The sequence below is a fragment of the Pezoporus wallicus genome, unplaced genomic scaffold, assembly GCF_028554395.1.
Source record: "Pezoporus wallicus isolate ANWC-B61680 ecotype Strahan unplaced genomic scaffold, APGP_CSIRO_Pwel_v1 contig_3952, whole genome shotgun sequence".
NCBI classification, from domain to species: domain Eukaryota; kingdom Metazoa; phylum Chordata; class Aves; order Psittaciformes; family Psittacidae; genus Pezoporus; species Pezoporus wallicus.
Genome location: NW_026635034.1, coordinates 6,519,451 through 6,537,277, shown reverse-complemented (window position 1 = coordinate 6,537,277; position 17,827 = coordinate 6,519,451). Strand labels below are relative to the sequence as shown.

The 17,827-nt window shown below is 44.0% G+C and overlaps 1 protein-coding gene across 1 annotated transcript; it reads left to right on the top strand.

Moving 5' to 3' along the window:
* The first annotated feature begins 452 nt into the window (after positions 1 to 452).
* WHAMM (WASP homolog associated with actin, golgi membranes and microtubules) lies at positions 453 to 14,483 on the top strand. The gene is made up of 10 exons (XM_057432487.1): positions 453 to 1,021; positions 4,079 to 4,252; positions 5,504 to 5,654; positions 6,162 to 6,331; positions 7,024 to 7,189; positions 8,118 to 8,305; positions 9,731 to 9,817; positions 9,898 to 9,993; positions 10,362 to 10,917; positions 13,676 to 14,483. Exons 1-10 carry the CDS (start codon positions 482 to 484, stop codon positions 13,960 to 13,962), a joined length of 2,415 nt encoding a protein of 804 aa, XP_057288470.1. The 5' UTR covers positions 453 to 481; the 3' UTR covers positions 13,963 to 14,483.
* Positions 14,484 to 17,827: the final 3,344 nt, after the last annotated feature.

Sequence of the window (17,827 nt, the reverse complement as noted above, 5' to 3'; positions counted from 1 at the left end):
TATGAAATTTAACCGGGAATTCCTGGGAATGACGGCTGGGAGAAACACTGCTGGGACACAGGGCGGCTTTGCCTTAGCCAGTGTAGCCAAGGGCTCAGGCCCTGCGGTGCACTGAAATGCCGGTGAGGTCCCCGTGAGGTAACTCCCGTGCTCCTTCCCGCAGGGCTGTGTGTACCCGTGCGCCAGCCCGCCGCTAGTCACGGAAATAACTGCTTATTTCACAAAAACCACTGGGTTTTGCACACCCGGGGGCTTCCCGCAGCCATTGCACACACCGCATCCCCTCTCGGGGGTTTACTTCTGTGGCAGCCACGGGAGCCCGCCGGCCCCGGCCACGCCTTGGTCCCGCCCCTCGGGGCCACCTCCGCCAATGGGCCCGCGAGTTTCCGGTGACGTAGCATGAGGGTCCGGCGCCCTCGCCGTGTGCGCTCTGTGCCTTTAAGGCCTCTCAGTTTGTGTTTGGCTGCGTGGGTGCGCCATCATGGAGCTGCAGCCCGACAGCCTGGAGGGGTGGGTGGCCGTGCGGGACACCGCCTTCACCGAGCCCCAGCCGCCGCCGCGGCTCCGCTTCCTCGTGGCCTGGAACAGCGTGGAGGGCGCTTTCGCCGTGACCTGCCACGGCCGGGCGGAGGCGGCGGCTCAGGCGCCGCAGAGCTGGGCCGGTCTCTTCTCGGCGCCGGCCCTGCGCGGCGTCCACCAGCAGCTGTCGGCCGTCTGTCCGCGCCTGGAGCCCGCGTTCCCCGCGCTGCCGTCCACGCTGCCCGGCGTCGCCACCGGCGGGCTCTGGGCTGTGCTGTTCCCCGGAGGCACGGTGCCGAGCGAGGCCGAGGTGCAGGAACTGTGCCGGGAGCTGGAGCTCTATCTGGGCTGGGCCTTGGAGCTCTGCGGCGGCCGCGTGGTGCTGGACACCCTCTTCGCCGCCGACCGCCGCCGCGACGATGAGTATTTCGAGAGTCTCCACGAGCTCCGCGCGAAGGCCCTGCGCGGCCACCTGGCCCGGGCCAAGGAGACCCTGAGGCGGGTACGGGTCCCGGGACCGGGTGGAGGGTGGGGAGGCCTGAGCGGGGCAGCGGCCTTGGCAGGCCCCGCTGCCAGGTCAGCGGACATCTCCGGAGTGGGCCTGCTCTCCCCGAGGGAGCACAGCGGGGTGCGGGTACTGCAGGGCAACCCCCTGCTCTGCTGCAGGAAGAGACGAGTTTCCCCTCGGTGTTGGTCCACCTTGACTGCTTTGTGCTGCAGCACAGCTCGGACGTGCGGCTCTGTTTTAGCGCCTGTCACCTGGGAGTTGCAGGTGTGAGTCTGGCAGCCTCTGCTGCAAGAGCTGCAGTCACTCAGGTCGCATGTTCGGGTGATGTGAGCAAGGGTGACCAAGTCACTAATGTTGTCTTGCTTATAGTAGTGCCCACAAACACTTTATGTTGTCTGGAAACCAGCAAGTCAACTTTCTCAGGTACTGAGTGTCATCAGTCTTTGAGTGTTGCTTTATTAAGTGGGGAGTAAGTCAGCACCGTTGGACAGCCTCTATAAGACATTGGGGCACTTAATCTGCATGTGCTCCTGCAAAAAACACTTTGCTAAAAATATCCAGCAGTGTTGTGCAATGGGTGAGATGGAAACTGAAAGGGAGAGTGCAATCATGCTCTCATCTTCTAACCTGTGAAGGTCTTGCACTGCCTGTTTGCAGTAGTTTCTTTAACTTGGGGATTCTCAGTTTTTTATTAAAAACAAACTTGGCCATTGGCCTATGCCAAACAGAGGTTTTGTAGTTAGAGAAACTGTGTTAAGTGTCAAATTCTGACGTCATGATTGTATGATCAAATGCTGTCAGTCCTTTCTCCCTTTAGTGCCGTAAGCTGCTTCTTGCTGTAGATGTGTTCCTGCATTTTTTTCCCCTGTTGTAGTAAGCAGAAGTTTAAGGGATGGTATCTAGTAACATGCTTGCAATTCAGGCAATGATACGTTAAAATGAGAGCTTACAAATACTTTAGGCTCAGCAGTGTGTAGCTGCTGTAGTTTCTTGCAGTATCTTTGCAGTCTATTTCATGGCAAAGTAAGCTAAAAGGTATTTTATGAAAATGATCATGCTTTGGAGAAAAGACAGTTGGCTTCAGCCTTCTGTTTCCTATTTCACGGCTGTAACAACATTACTGTTTCAGAAAGACACTTTAAAACCACAACTGTAGCTTACATCAACTTTATGCAGTCTTGTATACAAAAGCTGTACTGTCTGTAACTGATTATAACAGTTCATGGCCCTTGCAGGCCTAACAGGGACACAAATTAATTGCAGTCTAGACCAAGTTATACAGGATTCAAGACATAAACCCTACCTCATTCAGTGCTAGGCTAGCCTTAAGTATTGGAGCATCCTTATTCCCCTTTTGTATCCAGGCCATTCTCAGATACTTCATCCTCTGGGCCAGGAAGTTGATTCTGAAGAATGCAAAAGGTGTTTGTACAAGATGGAGGAGAGTAGTATTGTGTAAATACTTTTTTTGCATGTGTAATGCTTTTTTTGAAACACATACTTTGTGTTCAAAGACAAAGTAAAAAACCCAAGTGCAATACTGTTACATCAACCAGAGGAGTCAGGCTGGTGATGAACCAGAATTCTATGAAAAGTGTCAGATTGTGTAAAGGATTATATTCTAAAACAGACAAAATGCTATGCTCCCCTCAACCCCTTGTAATGAATAATTGTCTCATGAATTGACTTTGAAATTTCACTAATACTTCCCCTCTTAACTGCTGTAAACATTTTCTAGGAGCAGCATGACCCTTGCTACTGGCTTGGAGTGTGGGAGCCAGGAAGTGAACTATTGTGTTTCTATTTGGCTTTGATACTGTGGACAGAAAAGCAGACTATTAAATTGCTGCAGGCACATTTAGGACTGTCTGATCTGCCATGAGCTCCTAGGGAAGCCCAAGAGGCCACGGGACTTCTGGGATTATTGGAAATGTTGCAGTTCATATGCCCTTGTTCCCCTGTCCCAGGCCTGGAGGGAGGATGGGTAAGAAATGCTCTTGAGCTGTCTTCAACAGATTTTCCTTGGGAAAATGCCTCCACAGCTGGGAACTTTACTTCTGCTGTCTTACCTAGGCTCAGCTGGCAAGAGCAAACATGGTTTAACTTGAGTGCTTTTCTGTTGCAGCACAGTCAAGCTTACATTTCTAATGCTTTTTCTCATTGTTGTAGCACCAAACACCCCCTATTCCCTTCCCTCCTTACAGAGCTGTGAGCAAACAGGTTTTTTTCCTCAGTGGAACTTAGTGGTGTTCTCTCAGCTGGCTCACTCTGTCCTGACAGATAGAGCACACCATGATCTCTGCTAGCTGCTGTCAGGAAATCTTTTGACACTTAAGTTGGTGCCAATAAACAAATGCAGTTGAGGGAAGTTTTCCACTTTGTGTTTTGTCACAGAAGCAAATAAAGACCTTAAATAAGGACTAGTGTATCAGGAAGGCAGGTCTTCCATGGAAGACTTACAAAGTGTGGTATCCCTACAACTGAGATTAGAATAAACTAAATTATCTATTTGTTTAACTGCATTTAAGGAATTTAACTGTAGGGTATATCAGGAATAGAAATCAGTTTCCGAGTTTTTGTTTTTAAATGGCAATTTGATTTTTTTCTATGCCCAAAGTCAGCAATTCTGGATCCAGAAATTAATTTCATACTGTCAGGCCTTTACTAATTGTGGAAGCAATGCAAGAGCTAGTTTAAGAATACTTTCCTTGTCTTTCCAGTACACAGATTTCCCTAGTTTCCCATTCATGTTCATAAAAAGCAGCAACAAAGTCATCTGCACACAGCTGTTGGAATTTCTGTGGTAGAAGCCCTAGGCACATTACTCCTTGGAGTCTCCCAGTGCAATGTGCAGCAGTTGGTGCCTTTAACAGTGAAATATTAAAAGATATTTCCAGCTAGGGGTGGCTGCCGAATGCCTGGTGTATGGCTCCTGTGCAGAGGGAAGTCTTCCCTGCTCATTGAATGACAAATGTCAGGGCCTTTCCACCAGAGCTTGTCAGCAGTCAGCACGCAAAGCAGCTGAGACTGATTTACCTTTTATCCCGTTAGATTCTTCAGCAGCATAAAAGTGCTGACACAATGGTGGCTTTGATGAAGGTTTATGAAGAAGAAGACGAAGCTTATCAGGATTTGGTCACCATGGCAACACAGTTCTACCAGTATTTACTGCAGCCCTTCAGAGATATGCGAGAGCTGGCGACACTGTACAAGCTGGAAATCCTGGTAGGTCTGCCTTTACGGAGCCAAAGGCAAAGTTACATAGTAGGGCATCAGCTGCTTTTGGAGCAGTTTAGACTCAAATCACTTAACATTCTGTACTTCTGTCTGTACCTGCCTTTTTTTCCCCTGGCAAGCCATCAAAAGTGACTGAGAAATTCTGAGTCAAGGCAAAACCATTTTCAGAATCCATGGTACTGGCTTGAATAGAACTGCAGCTGTCTTCCCACCTGTGCCCCCATTACCTCTGTTTTGAGGAGCTAAAAGGAATCCCCAAGCTCCAGCTCTCTGGGGTTTTCTCTTTGGTAGGCTGAATTTACAGAGATCTAAGTAGCCTTTATTGTGGCACTGAGAATGCCATCCCCCAGCAATGCTCATACACCAGATTAATTGTGATGGTAGAAGAAAAGGCAGAGGAGACTTTACCACACAAAACAGTTTTCTATTAATGCTATAATCTGCTAGAAGTACAGGTTAAAACATGTCAGTTGTCACTGCTTTAATTTGTTTTTCTGTGTATCTTAAACTGGAAGCCCATACTGAAAATTATGCCCCTGGTAAAGACAGCCATCTACTTTGGTTTTGGTTTTTGTTTTTGTTTTTTTTCCTTAAAGAGTGTTAAAGTGAGCTATTAGTGTGTTTGAAAATAGTAGAACAGTTTTACGTTCAGACAGAGGTTCCTGAATACTGAATGTCTAAATATGAAAATAAAATACCCAATATGCTGTACTAAAACTGAAGATTGGAAGGGGTTATACAAAGTTTGTTTCTCTATCAAAAAAAAAAAGATAAGGAGTATTTAGGCTCATGTGTGCTTTGTGGGCTTGAAAATACTCTTACGTTTCTTTTTTACATCCCTTCCTGTGTGAAAGAACTGCCAAACTGAAGAACCTGGTAGGGCAATGTGCTGTCAACACATGGGGGAAAACAGAAAAGAACATTGTACATTGAAGAGTGGGTTTGAGATACTTTTAGTAACAACTAAAAATACTTGTGTTGAAGATGATTTTTAAGGGTTAGTTTAAACATTTTTTAGGAAATAAATTAATCCAAAGTTTAGGGTGAAGTCACGATTGGTGAGCAAAGGTTCTGAGTTAGCCGAGAGAATGAGAACAAGGTAATACCATAGGCATGAGTAGTGATTTGCTTTGTGACAGGTGAGGGAGAGGTCGTGTTTGCCGCTATGCTCTGCCTTGTTTGAAAAGTCTCTGCATGCTGCACCACTGGATGATAACTCGGAATTTTGTCTCCTTGCAGAAATCTTTGCAGTATGATAATCTGGGGCCTAGAAGAGTAGAAGCTTTGCAGAAAGATGCAGAAGAATGGACTAAGCGAGCTGAGAATGCTGTGTGCTCTATTCAAGATATCACTGTGAACTACTTCAAGGAAACTTCAAAGGCTCTGGCAGGTAATTTGAGTGATTTACACAAAAGGTTCTGCAAATACTTGATTTGAGGGACTGAGAGCTCTTCTTACCACATTTGTTGGTCTCTCGCTGCAGACCCTGAGGTTAGGATAAGTGTCCAGCTTAAGAAAGAAGCATTTTATTCACTTAAGATTTGTATCTTATAACCAATTTGGTTTACAACTTGCATTTGGCTTGCATACAAATATTATCAAGGCCTGAGACTTATGGCTGCAAGGCTTTGAACAAAAACCATGTACACATTTAATGCTTGATATGCAGGCCTCAAGGAGCGAATTGCTGTGTAACCCTGCGTATTGCCATGGTATAGTCAAGTATTTTACTTAGATATATAAAATAAATATAACCTTTTAGTCTTGAAATTTCTAAAGAACCTTCAGAAATTGTTTAATAGCATCAGCATTTTAAAGTACTGTAGCTATAATGGAGACACACAAGGGATATTAGTAGACTGCATTTCTCATGATACTGCAATGTTTTAATCTGCAGGAATGCACAAACAGATGGAACAAGATCAGGAGAGATTTGGTAAAGCCACCTGGGCATCGGCTTTGCCACGACTAGAAAACCTGAAATGTATGTTAGCTAAAGAAACTCTTCAGCATCTGAGGGCTAGAGAGTTGTGCCTGAAACACAAGAGAGCTGGCATTCAGAAAAATGTAAGACCTTGTGAAGCTGTCTTTTCTGTCACTGTTGTGTGAAGTGCTGGTCAAAATCTACCAAAATGTTCATGGATATAAACTTTCAGTCTTTGTCCATGATACGGCTTAGCTTTTCAACATGGCTTTAAGTTGCGGAAAAATGCACGTCTCCAGTTTCTTTTAAAACTTCTCCTGCCTGTTCGGGACACTGAGCAGAAGTTAAGATACATGCTTTTACAGTTCAGGTGCGATGTTAGGGTTTGTGATACTAACATTTAAAATTGTTAGTTTTAGGGAGACAAGGACTAGATATTATTTTCAGACAACACTGCAAAATAAAGATACTTAATTTTAATCTTCTGATGTTCTTGATTTGATGGCATCTAACTGCTGCTAAGAAGACCTGATATTTATTTTTCAAGAGTAGTGTGCTGTACCATATACGATTGTTTTCAGGAGCAGTATTGTTTGTGCGGATTATAGTGAAGTCTTTCCTGGTAGAGTTAAGATAAAATTACAGTTTAGGTAAATAAGACTTTCTGCTCCTCTGAGTTTCTGCTCCAAGCTGTTTCTAACATTCTGCTGTTTTCCATACCAAAGCATCTAAGTAGCTGCCAGTTAGGCCAGGCTCTGTGCAGGTACTTGTGCATCCATGCATGTTTCATGTTGTATATTTTGTTATTAATGCTTTCTATTTTCTATAAACACAGATGGAGAACCTCAGTGAACAAGAAGAGAACTTAACTGTAGTGGAGGAGCTGGAAGTACAGTATTATGAAGTACAGCTGGAATTGTATAATGTACAGCTTGAAATATTGAAACATGAAGAGATGCTGCTTATTGTACAGACAGACACTTTAAGGAGACAGATTCAAGGTAAGAAGAAACAAATATTTAAGCACATATTCAAAACAGGAGTGATGTAGCCTGCTCTGTTCTCATTTAACAAAAAAAAACAAAACCATTTTATTATCGTTGCTCAGGTCTCAATAGTAGAAAGCATCACTGGGAACCACTGATGCCATGGCACCATCTGATATTTTGTCATCTGACTAATTGGATGCTAGTTTGATAACATAAGTTGAAAGAAAAAAAGCTACACTGTTCACTAATACTGACAGCAACTGTGATACGTGCATGCACTGGTCCAGCATATGGAATAACTTATTGCCTATGCATAGAAACTTTGGATCTCATGACCTGCTGAAATGGGTCCTGAAATGCATCACAAATCTGTTATAATTTAACATGTAGAAATTACAAGATTACATCCTGCAATGACAAAAATAGGTGGTTATCGATAGATGGTACTTGAGTACTCCTGTATTCCTGTTTCAGTGTCTCTTTGTTAACATGTTTATGATCAAATTAGGCACCGGTCTTGTTTATGTTTATTGGTGCTTACTGTGTACATTGTGATGTAAACATTGCTCCTGCTTGTTGCGTAATTACAACCTGGTAAATAGTAAAATAAGTCACCCAGTGTTCATCAGAACAGTCTTCAATTTTCAGGAAAACTCTAGTTGCTGAAAGTAGGAGTTAAAGCACAGAGAGACATTTGAAAGAGGAAGCTAAATAACAACAAATGCTAACAGCATAAATTTGATCCTGCAAAGCACCCCTGTGAGTAACATGACATGTTTGTGTAGGACTTTGAAAGACCAAGCTGGGCTCTGGAGCATTACATGTTCTAATAAACTAACTCACTGCCTTCAGTGGCTTTTAAAATGTCATTAGCTCTTTAAATGTTTAAATAACTGTGGCAATTTGGGGGTTTTTAAAAAAATGCCAAATGCCTTTTTAGAGAAACAGGATGAAGTTGTTTACTATGATACATGTGAAAATCCTGAGGAGCTCAAGGTCATTGAACAGACAATGGGACAACATTACGCTAACTTGTCAGAAATGACGATGCTGAGGCAGAAGACTAAGCAGTTGGAGACAAAGCGTGGGACTGTCTGTGCGAGGAGAGCCTACCTCAGGAACAAAAAAGTAAATGCAGTCCTGGAGATGTGCATTTTTTTTTTTTAGCTGATATCTTGACTCACAAGGCACGGACAGGAAGCAACTAGGGAAACTTTGGGTGGAGCATACAAAGTGACTCAGTGTCAACGTGTCCAGAGAGAGGGGCCATGTGATTTTAAGTCAACTTTACACTCCACTGTGTGGTGCAAGTACCTCTCTAGCTTATTAAGGCAGCACAAACTTACATGGGGGTGACCCAGGAGGGGTTCCCTTATCACCTAAACCTCACCAGAGCTCTGCTGTAGTCAGCTGGAGCTTTGCCCTGGCAGCCTTCACAAAGCAGCTGCAGTACAGGAGGAAACCTGGCCTGCAAGGAAGGAAGCTGCAGTGACAAAACAGCTCACACAGAGATACTTTACCCTTGAATGGGAGAGAGGGGAAAATTTAACTGCTGTAATTCTCTATCCAGCCTCTCAGTTCTGTGCAAGGGGCAGTTTTTTCCGTTGTTTCCCATTCAGAGTAGAGCATGAAAAAGACACAAGTGAAATCACAATTGATTCTTAACCTTCCCAGTGAGCTGAGCTTACCTTACACCTGTACAGTCCTGCTGGGGTAGGGAGCAGAGCTTAGGCTCCCATCTGTCAGGCCTTTTACTTATCACTAGCCTGGACAAAATGGGAATGATACTGGAAATGTTTTGTGAGCCATCATTGTCTGTTGCTTGCAACTGCTTCCTCGGCAGACACTTCCTTTGCTTCTGTTTTCATTCACTTAATTGCTGTCTCTTGGTTACATAACACTGAAGCCAAATACCAGATGATTTGCAAATGCTTGCCCAGCCATGTGGATAATCCCCCTCTGTACAGTGACAACTAGCGACTCCCAGGGAAGATACTGAAGCCTGCAGCTTCTCTGCAGCACTTGTTACTAACAGAAGGAGCCCCTGCTAGGCATTCATTGTGCTTCCCAGACCTTTGCTTCTGCTTCCCTGGCTTTTGTCCTTGAGAAAGTAGCCTTGCATTTTTGTTATGCCCTGCTAACTTCCCTCTTGCTGCCTTCTTCATGTCTTTGCACCTTCCCTCCAGCTGGTACCTGGGTGAAATTTCTTCAGATCTCGTTTCTGCCTTCCCCCGATCTTTTTCTCTTGTTTTTAGCTTAAGTGTAAGACAGAGGGATTGGTTCAGATCTGGGTATGTTTCCTCTGCAGTATGAGTAACCCTATCACTAGTTAGGAGAGCAAAAAAATCCACTGGCTTTAGTCATGAAGGAGTCCCACAGACTTCACTTTCAGGGTCTCACATCTGCCACTAGTTGAGCTTAGCCATCCTTGGCAGAGACAAATACTCAGCCTTGGTCACTGTTTAGTGGCTTGCACGCAGGAGTTAATGGCATAGATGATGCACAGTAAAAGTGAGCTAACCAAGGGTTGCATGAATTCTTGTTTTCTACCAGGATCAGTGTGAAACAAACCATCGGCAGAGGTTGCAACAGGCAGAAGAGAGCAAAAAACGCTTCCAGCAGCATCACAGCATACAGATAGTGAGTACTGAATAGCAGTCTTGGAGAACCTGGTAGTTGCATGTTTTCACACACTATGACTCACTTGTGTTTTAATGCAGAAGAGAGACAAGCAAAAAGAAGAGGAGAAAAAGAAAAAAGCGTGGATAAGCCAGGAACGTCAGAAAACACTGGAGAGGCTGAAAGCATTCAGGGAGGTAAGTACCGTAAACTACAGTAGTCCTAAATGGTGTCAAAACATGACAACGGAAAGTAGCTATAGCTCATGGTCCAAATCAGAGACAACTGTTTGGATAGCCTAAAATAGGGTTGCATGTAATGTGTCAAGAGGGTTAAATCCACTAACGATAAGTTTCCAGTTGCAGAACCCATTGCAAAGAACATGAGGAAATGGCTTTGAAAGAAATACAATGATATTCATTTAAATTTGTTCAGGGTTGAATTTTCTGCTTCAGTAGGTGAATGGTACAGGTCTGTACTCTATGGCTTTTTGCCTCTTTTAGGGGCTGATGTTTTGGCCAGTCCAATGGAGATGTGACCTCCTGCCTCATGATTTGTTTTACAGAAGTGTCCAGCTCATGTTGTTCTGAAAACATCTCGTCCTCTGCCTCTCAGTCCCAAGTTGCCACGAAGCATCACTCAGCAGGTTGCAGTACGGTCCCCTCCACCTTCGCTGAGAGCCAGGGCAGCTCCAGAGCAGCCAAAGAGTATACTGCTAGTAGAAGCCCAGGAATCAAAAGCTTTGCAACAAAATACTCCACCAGATACCCCTGTCCAGATTCTTGTCATTCATGGTGACACAGAGGAACAGAAGCACAGTGAGGGATTGACGGACTCTGCAGCCTCACCACCATCACCACCACCTCCTCCACCTCCTCCTCCTTTGCCCCCTTCTCCCCCACCTCCCCTCTTACCTCTTGAGCTCCCTCCTCCCCCACCTCCCCTACCTCCCTCACCTCCTCTCTTACCTTTCCAATGCCATCTTCCCCCCCCTCCCCCCCTACCTCTTCAGTTAAAGACACTGGATAAACCACTTCCCCTCAGCTCCGATAACCCCACAGAAAGCCCTGCACTGCACAAACAGGATGACTCATCCAGAAGGTCTATAAATGATTGCATAGGTAAGAAGGCTCACACTGGTGTCTTTATTTTTTATCTCGTTTCCTGTATTTTTCTGTTCTTCTTCCCTCTGGCTCTGGACAGGAATAGTGTGCAGTCTTGCTTAAGAGAAGCAAGACTGTGCTCTTGGAAAACTGAGTCTTAAGAAACCATGTACAGTAACACTGACTATAACTCAGGATATTAAATGAGTAACAATGGTTTGTGTATCCTGTGTGATACACTTCACAGGGTCCTGACACTCGGGGAGTGTGACTGGAGCATTTTTTGGGGACTGCTGTCAAATGGGACAGGTCAGTATTTTAGGACTTTTGCATCTCTGCTGTAATCCTATAAAGTACAGCCCTACAAGTTAGTTTAAACCATACTTAATCACAGCAGTACTTGTTCTGTGGAGATCTTGATTCAGGAGCTGAATTTCTCGTGACACTGAAAATCCCATTGCTGTAAGAGGTTGGAAGGTGTCAGAAGAAATTCCAAGGAGAGGGGGTTCATTAATGTTGTTTGGTGAGAAGCAACTTTTACCACCAGGTTAGTTCTTGCCACAGTTTTACAACTTGTGAACTGAAGGTGGTATTTTAGTTGAGGATTAATCACCTGCCCAGTGAGAAGATCACTGTAGGCGAATCCGTAGTTCTACTAAGGCTACACCTGAATGTTCTTGATTTATGTACTACAGAGCTAGCAGTTGGGCTGTTTGCATTGTAAGGTATGCACAGACTGTGTCCACTTAAAATTCGTCTGGTTTCTAGATGGAGGTTTCTTAAGAGAATTAATGCAGAAGTCAACCAGAATTTGAAGGGCAGATGGATAGCTTTGGTGTACTAACATCCCCAGGGCAAAAATTCTGTTATACCTCTCCTTTGTTAGCAAGATCATGCAGGTGTAAGTAAGTGGAGGCTGAACTCAGCAATTGAAACAGTAGTTTGAATGAGAATAGAGCTCAGCAGCCTGCCAAGGCTGCAGTGGTTACATCCGAACAGGCTTATTTTTATCTCTAAAGCAGGCAGATATTTTGACTATGTCAGGGAGATTGATCTGAGTTGGAAGCAGCAATTTTTTATTGTCATTTTTCAGTGGAGCTTTTGCTAGAATGAAGCATGTCTTTAAATGTGGTACTTTCCTTTTCCTTTTCAGATGTTTTGTGATTAGTCTTAAGCAGTCTTTGTACCCTCTCAGTTAAGAGGCAATCCACAGGCAGAAACACCAAGGAAAGTTCAGCCTTTTCAGTATGAGCTGGAAGTACAAGCAGTTGAAGGGCTGAGACACAGTCAGGTTACCATGAGGAACTACTGTGCATCCAGTGGACTAGTGTGAGGTCTTCAGTCTGAGAGGTCTGTGGAATAACTCTACCACAGACAGTCTGAAGAAGCTTTGATTAGTAACAGAAGTTGTACACCAGAGTAATCTGATTGCTACTGGAACAGCCTTTATTTACTACCATTCACAGCATAATGTTGATGTCCTTTCATTATTTTTGGATAAGAAAAATCCTTTTTAGTTTATTGAAGTCTTTATTGGACAGATCTGCTTGGTTGTTTACACCTATTTCATGAAGAAAACCAGCTTGTTAATTGCTGTAATAGTAATTGATAAAATACTGCCACAGGAACTTACTGAAACAGCTTTGTAAATGGGTTGGTTTTAGTTACACATGAGCTACTCATGTCTTTGTACATGAAAAGCCAGGAGACTCTAATATTCTGGTGTTGAAAATACTGTCTGTAGTGAGTTAACATACTTTCCAAGGGGAGCCTCTCTTACAATTTGTTAGTCTAGCTAGGCTGTTACCAGGCAGCCCATTTGATCAATAGACTTAAGACTTTCTTACTTGAAGGCTTGGTGCATCTTTGCTTGATCTTTTCTGACATTTCAGTCTCTGAAGGTACCACAAGATTTAGCAGAATTTTACGTTTCAAATGCTTGATGTTAATCACATAATCTTAGGTACTGTGAATTGCAAGAATACTTCCAGCTGTGAGGCACAGATGGTCTGGACCTGTGGCTGTAGGAGTCGACTGCTGTCCTGGGAAACTTTCCTCCCTGTCCAGCAGTCTGAAGCTAGCAACAAAGAATCTAACAGAAGGAGTAAAACGCAAATTACAGCATGTATAAAGAGAACTAGTGGAAGCTCTCAGTATGGTGTCCTTTGTGGGCTGAAGTTCAGAAACATACGCCTGAGATTTAAATCATGTTGTAAAATGGGAATTATATTTTAAGTCTATACAGAAAAGATCTGCCTGGCTGCCTGCTTAGGGTCTGATCTGGCTCCCACTGACTTCAGTGGTGCAGTTTCAAGCCCTTCTACTCAAATCTTTTCATTTTTCTCTTGGCTGAGCAGAAATGCAATTGACAGTCCCAGCAGGCATCTGAGCAAGCTAGGAGGAATGGTAGATCGTTTCTAATGCAGAATACAAGAGACTTTTTGGTGCAGTGAATTTTTTTTTTTGAAAGCCCATAAAGTTGTAATAAAAAAGAAGCATCCTCCTTTGTGTATAATTTCTTCCATAGAGCACAACCTTGTATAATGTTAAAGAGGCATTGGATTCTCAATTCAAGATATAAAAGCTTTAACTGCTTTTTAAAAGCACTTCCAGAGCCTGGTGCTGCAGAAGCTTGAAAGCGTCTGTGCCAGAACAGACTATTTTTCCTGTCTGTAGCAAAGACAAAAGGAAGAACCCTGAACACTTGGGTAGGGTTTTATACCTCTAAGTGTGGTTGTCTTGTTTTTTCTGGTAACAATAAATTTATCTGTTGCAGGTTCCATGGATGAGGTTTTGGCTTCTCTAAAACGCAGTGAAGTTCATCTTCGCAAAGTGGAACAGCCAGATCCATATGCCTCTGTGAAGGACAGCATCCTCTCTGCTATAAGGCAGGGAGTTAAACTGAGAAAAGTGAATCGACATACTGAGAAAGATGTCAGTAAAGGACCCCCTAATGATTTTGAGAGAAGCATTAAGGCAGCCATCCAGAGAATTAAGAAAGTGTCTGCTGATTCTGAAGAAGAAGAAAACAATGATCAGTATAATGGAGAATGGGACAGCTAGCCAGCTCGGCGAGATAGACTTACTGACTGGAACAGTGTGTGTCTCATTTTGCACATTGTAGAAGACTGTCTCTTTCAAAATGGAAGAACAGTGTGGTTGTGTGAGTGCTCTTTTCATAGTCCAAAATGTCTAGTAAAGTAAAAGAATCCTATTGAATTTCTATAGGACCTGCAGATTCTTACTTTTATGTGAGAAATCGTGCTCCAAATTGTGCTTGCATTAATAGGTATTTCTGGCTCAACCTTGTAGGGTTTTCACTTCAACTATCTGAAGACCAGCTGAAATGTTGGATTGAAATGTACATTGTTTATATTGTTACTACACAATAGGTAATGCTATCACAATGAAGTTTAAAGAGTGATAACTGAAAGTCTGTTTTGTCAGGTGGAAGCAGAACCAAATCTGTGGTGACAGAGGCAGACCAGAAAACCTTGCATAATCTGGAACCTCTCATTCCTACCTCCATTGTCCAGAAAATTCTTTAACGTTTTGTTTGTCTAATACAGCTCACTCTCAAATAACTCCATGGATACTCCATTTATCATTTTCTTATAAGGTGTGTGTTTACGAATAGGGTTGATCATACTAATTTTCCTATTCAGCATTAAGTTTGAAATAAATACTATTGTAGTAATTACTGAAAAGTTTACTTTCTAGCTGGACACTTAAATACAGAATATTTTTAAATGCTAGATATTTTTCCTACATCTAGAAGGAACCATTGGCAGGAAAGAGCCAAAATCTTGTATGTAATATTTTCTGGGATCTAACCCTGTAACACAGAGCTGCATTTCTCCACTGAGCACCTCAATACATGTTTATAGCTACTCTCATGAATTTAAATTACCTGATAGCCTTATAAATGTCAGGTATGTGCATTGTGCCTGTGACCTGACTATTTAAGACTCAGCTACATTCAATTTAGGGACTGTTTCTGGGTGGATAGTGATAAAGAAAGATTCAAAGTTTCTTTTGGAGTTCATACTGACCCTTAATAAAAATACATCCTGATGGAAGGAGTGGATTCAGTGTGCTGTCATTTTAGGGTGCAGCTGTGAACTAAGCACTTAGCCCATGGTATTCTGGCTTTTGATAGCAAGTGACAGCTACACAGCAACTGTGCTTTCTCACTAATGGTATATGTAAATGCCCTTATTTTCTCAAATATTTATGAATTGCAATTTGGTAACAAAATTGCAAATCCAGTGCTTTAGTTCCCTGTTTTACTATAGAATAGCAAATCTGTTTAATCAGCACAATAAATATGTATGGGAGAAGCAGCAGCTGGGGGTTCATTTTTTACTGTATCAGCACCTACTGTTGTTCGGAAGTCAGAAAGAAATGACCTTTTTCTTGTCTACTGCCATCAAACCAAATGGAGACAAAGGCAGCAGCAGCAGCACAGGTCAGTTCTTAAAGCTTCTGATGTGATGTCTGTGCTGACCTGCAAGGAGCAGGGGTGAATTCACTGCACGTTCAGGCTTCAGCATGCATGCTTCCCATAGATTGGAAGTAGAAAACAGAATATGGCCCTTTGAGAATCTAGTCCTTTTCCCCAAGAATACCATGGGCAGAGGGGGGTGTTCAGAGGCACAGGCAGGGCAGAAAGGCTGGTGCTGAGGGCTGCCCTCTTCCAGACTGTGCTCTTTAGTGCTGTGGTTATTTAAAGCTGAGCAAAAGGGCGCAGAGGCTCAGCTGCCTTCCCATGGCTGGTACCTCTTGCCAAGTGGCAGCTCAGAGTCCAGGGCAGAGCCCTTTGCTGTTTATTGTTATGGTTGAATTTTCAGCTACAGTGCTGGTAAGTTAAATGCAGCTGTTAAGGTATGCACAGAATAAGTGAGCTGCAATTTCTCCAACTAATCATACAGCTTTCATGTTTAACAGCAGATTTTATTCAGGAGAGGCCATCTGAGTAACAGTGACAGTGGGCAGTGTGTTCTCCTTCCCTAGAATTTTCTTTTGCAACCCCCCCCTGCTGGGGGCTTATCTCAGGTGTGTAGCAGAGCTTTCTACATCCCAGGCTGAGAAATGTCCTTAAAAGGCTGCTCAGAAACTGTGTGAACCCACTCATTTTCTGAATCTCACTTCATTTGCTGCCTGGCCTGCTCCATGGAAAATGTGCTGCAGCAATTTTCTGGTTGGTGTGGAAGATTCCACCTCTATCAGATATATTCACCCTCTGGTTCACTACCAAAATGTAAAGAATACTACTCAGCAGAGATGTGTCCTAATGGGAAGCTGGCTCCGAGGACGCAGAGCAGCCCCTGCACAGCTGCAGTGCCATGAGGGTCCTGTCTTTCTCAAGGGCACAGCTCCTGGTGAGAGGCAGCCGCTGGAGCACCAGCATTCCTGGACATCAGAAACATGGCCAGAGAAAACACCAAAAGCACTGGCATTAACCTAAGGAAGAGAAGATGAGAGAGCAGCTTTCAAACACAAGAGGCTGCTGAAGAGAGGAAGGGAGTAATTTGTTCTGCGTGCTCACAGGGAGATAAAGGGCTTAATGATAGCTGGAAGGACTCAGGGTAACAGTAGCAAAACCTTTCTAACAAAGCAGGAAGGTGCAGGGACAGACTGTCTGGGGAGGTGGTGGAGTTTTTGTCACTGGCAATCTTTAAGAGCAGGTTAGATAAATAAACCCCGGGGTGCTGCTGGTATTGCAGGGAGAGGTCCGCAACCTGTGGCCTGCGGGTGCATGCGAGCTCCTCCTACTGCCTTGAGGCGCAGTTTGCTCAGTAGGGGCAGCCGCAGCTCGTTTTCGGAGAGATGCCCACATGTAGGAAGGCTGAAAAGACTCTTACTGACTCACCCTCAGATTTTAGCTTTGACTATGGTCTGCCCTGTGCCACCAGTGCAGAGCTGTGGAGGAAATGGTGGGTAGGAAATAGTCCCGGTGCTGTGAGGCTGAGTTACTCCAGGTTGATGGGGCTCTCAAGAGAAGCCATCTATGAGTATCAAGAGGAGACAGGCCTCAATCTAGATTTGAGCTCAGGCTTCATCGGGTGCCTTTGCGCCTCAGCATGCTAGGGAGGTTCGGTGATGCTGCTTTCAGCAGTGTGCAAGGGCTGATGGACAAAATGGGAGAAACTGGAGTGGTGGGCTGGCTCCGTGATGACCAGCTCTACAGCACTGGATTAGTATTAACCTGATAAACCGCTTCAACAGCTTTTTGACATTTAATGCCCCTCTTGAAGTTTCGTTCTGGGCTAGCAAATGAATCCCTCTGTGGGAATAGTCTGCCCTGACTGTCCAGCTACAGAAACTGATTTATTTAAACTGAAAACACAGCTGTCTGGCTGTAGAAAGTTAATGCACAGATTGGCTAATGAGGTAAAGAGATCAATGTCTGTAAATGAGTATTGCTGTGGCTGGTGTTCTCCTTCACTGTGATGTGGGCAGTCCAGACAGCAGCTGCTGGTATCTTTGAGGAGGTTTAAAGTTAATGTATTCAAAGATGACTTGGTCTGACTTAAAGAATTCCACTTGAAATCCCGGTGCTTTGATCACAGCACAAGAGGAGCCACAGCAGCGTTGCCCGGTGCACAGAGCATGATGATTATAGCTGGTAATGCTCGTGCAGCTATGGATTTGCCAGCATTCCTGTCAACATGCTGCTTTTCAACATCCATGAAGCTCCTCCATATCTAACCCCTCGCTCAGGGCTGTCTTACAAGAGGGATACTGACTTTCTTTTTTCTGCAAAATGGCATTGAATCAAGCAAATCAGGTCTGAGTGTGAACACCCTGAATTGCTCCAGACTGATCCTACAGGGACTTGAGCAAGGATCTCCCTTCACTCGTGCTCGTACAAAGAGCCTCTTTGAATTAATTGTATGCAGTTTGGAAATTGATGCTGATCTATATA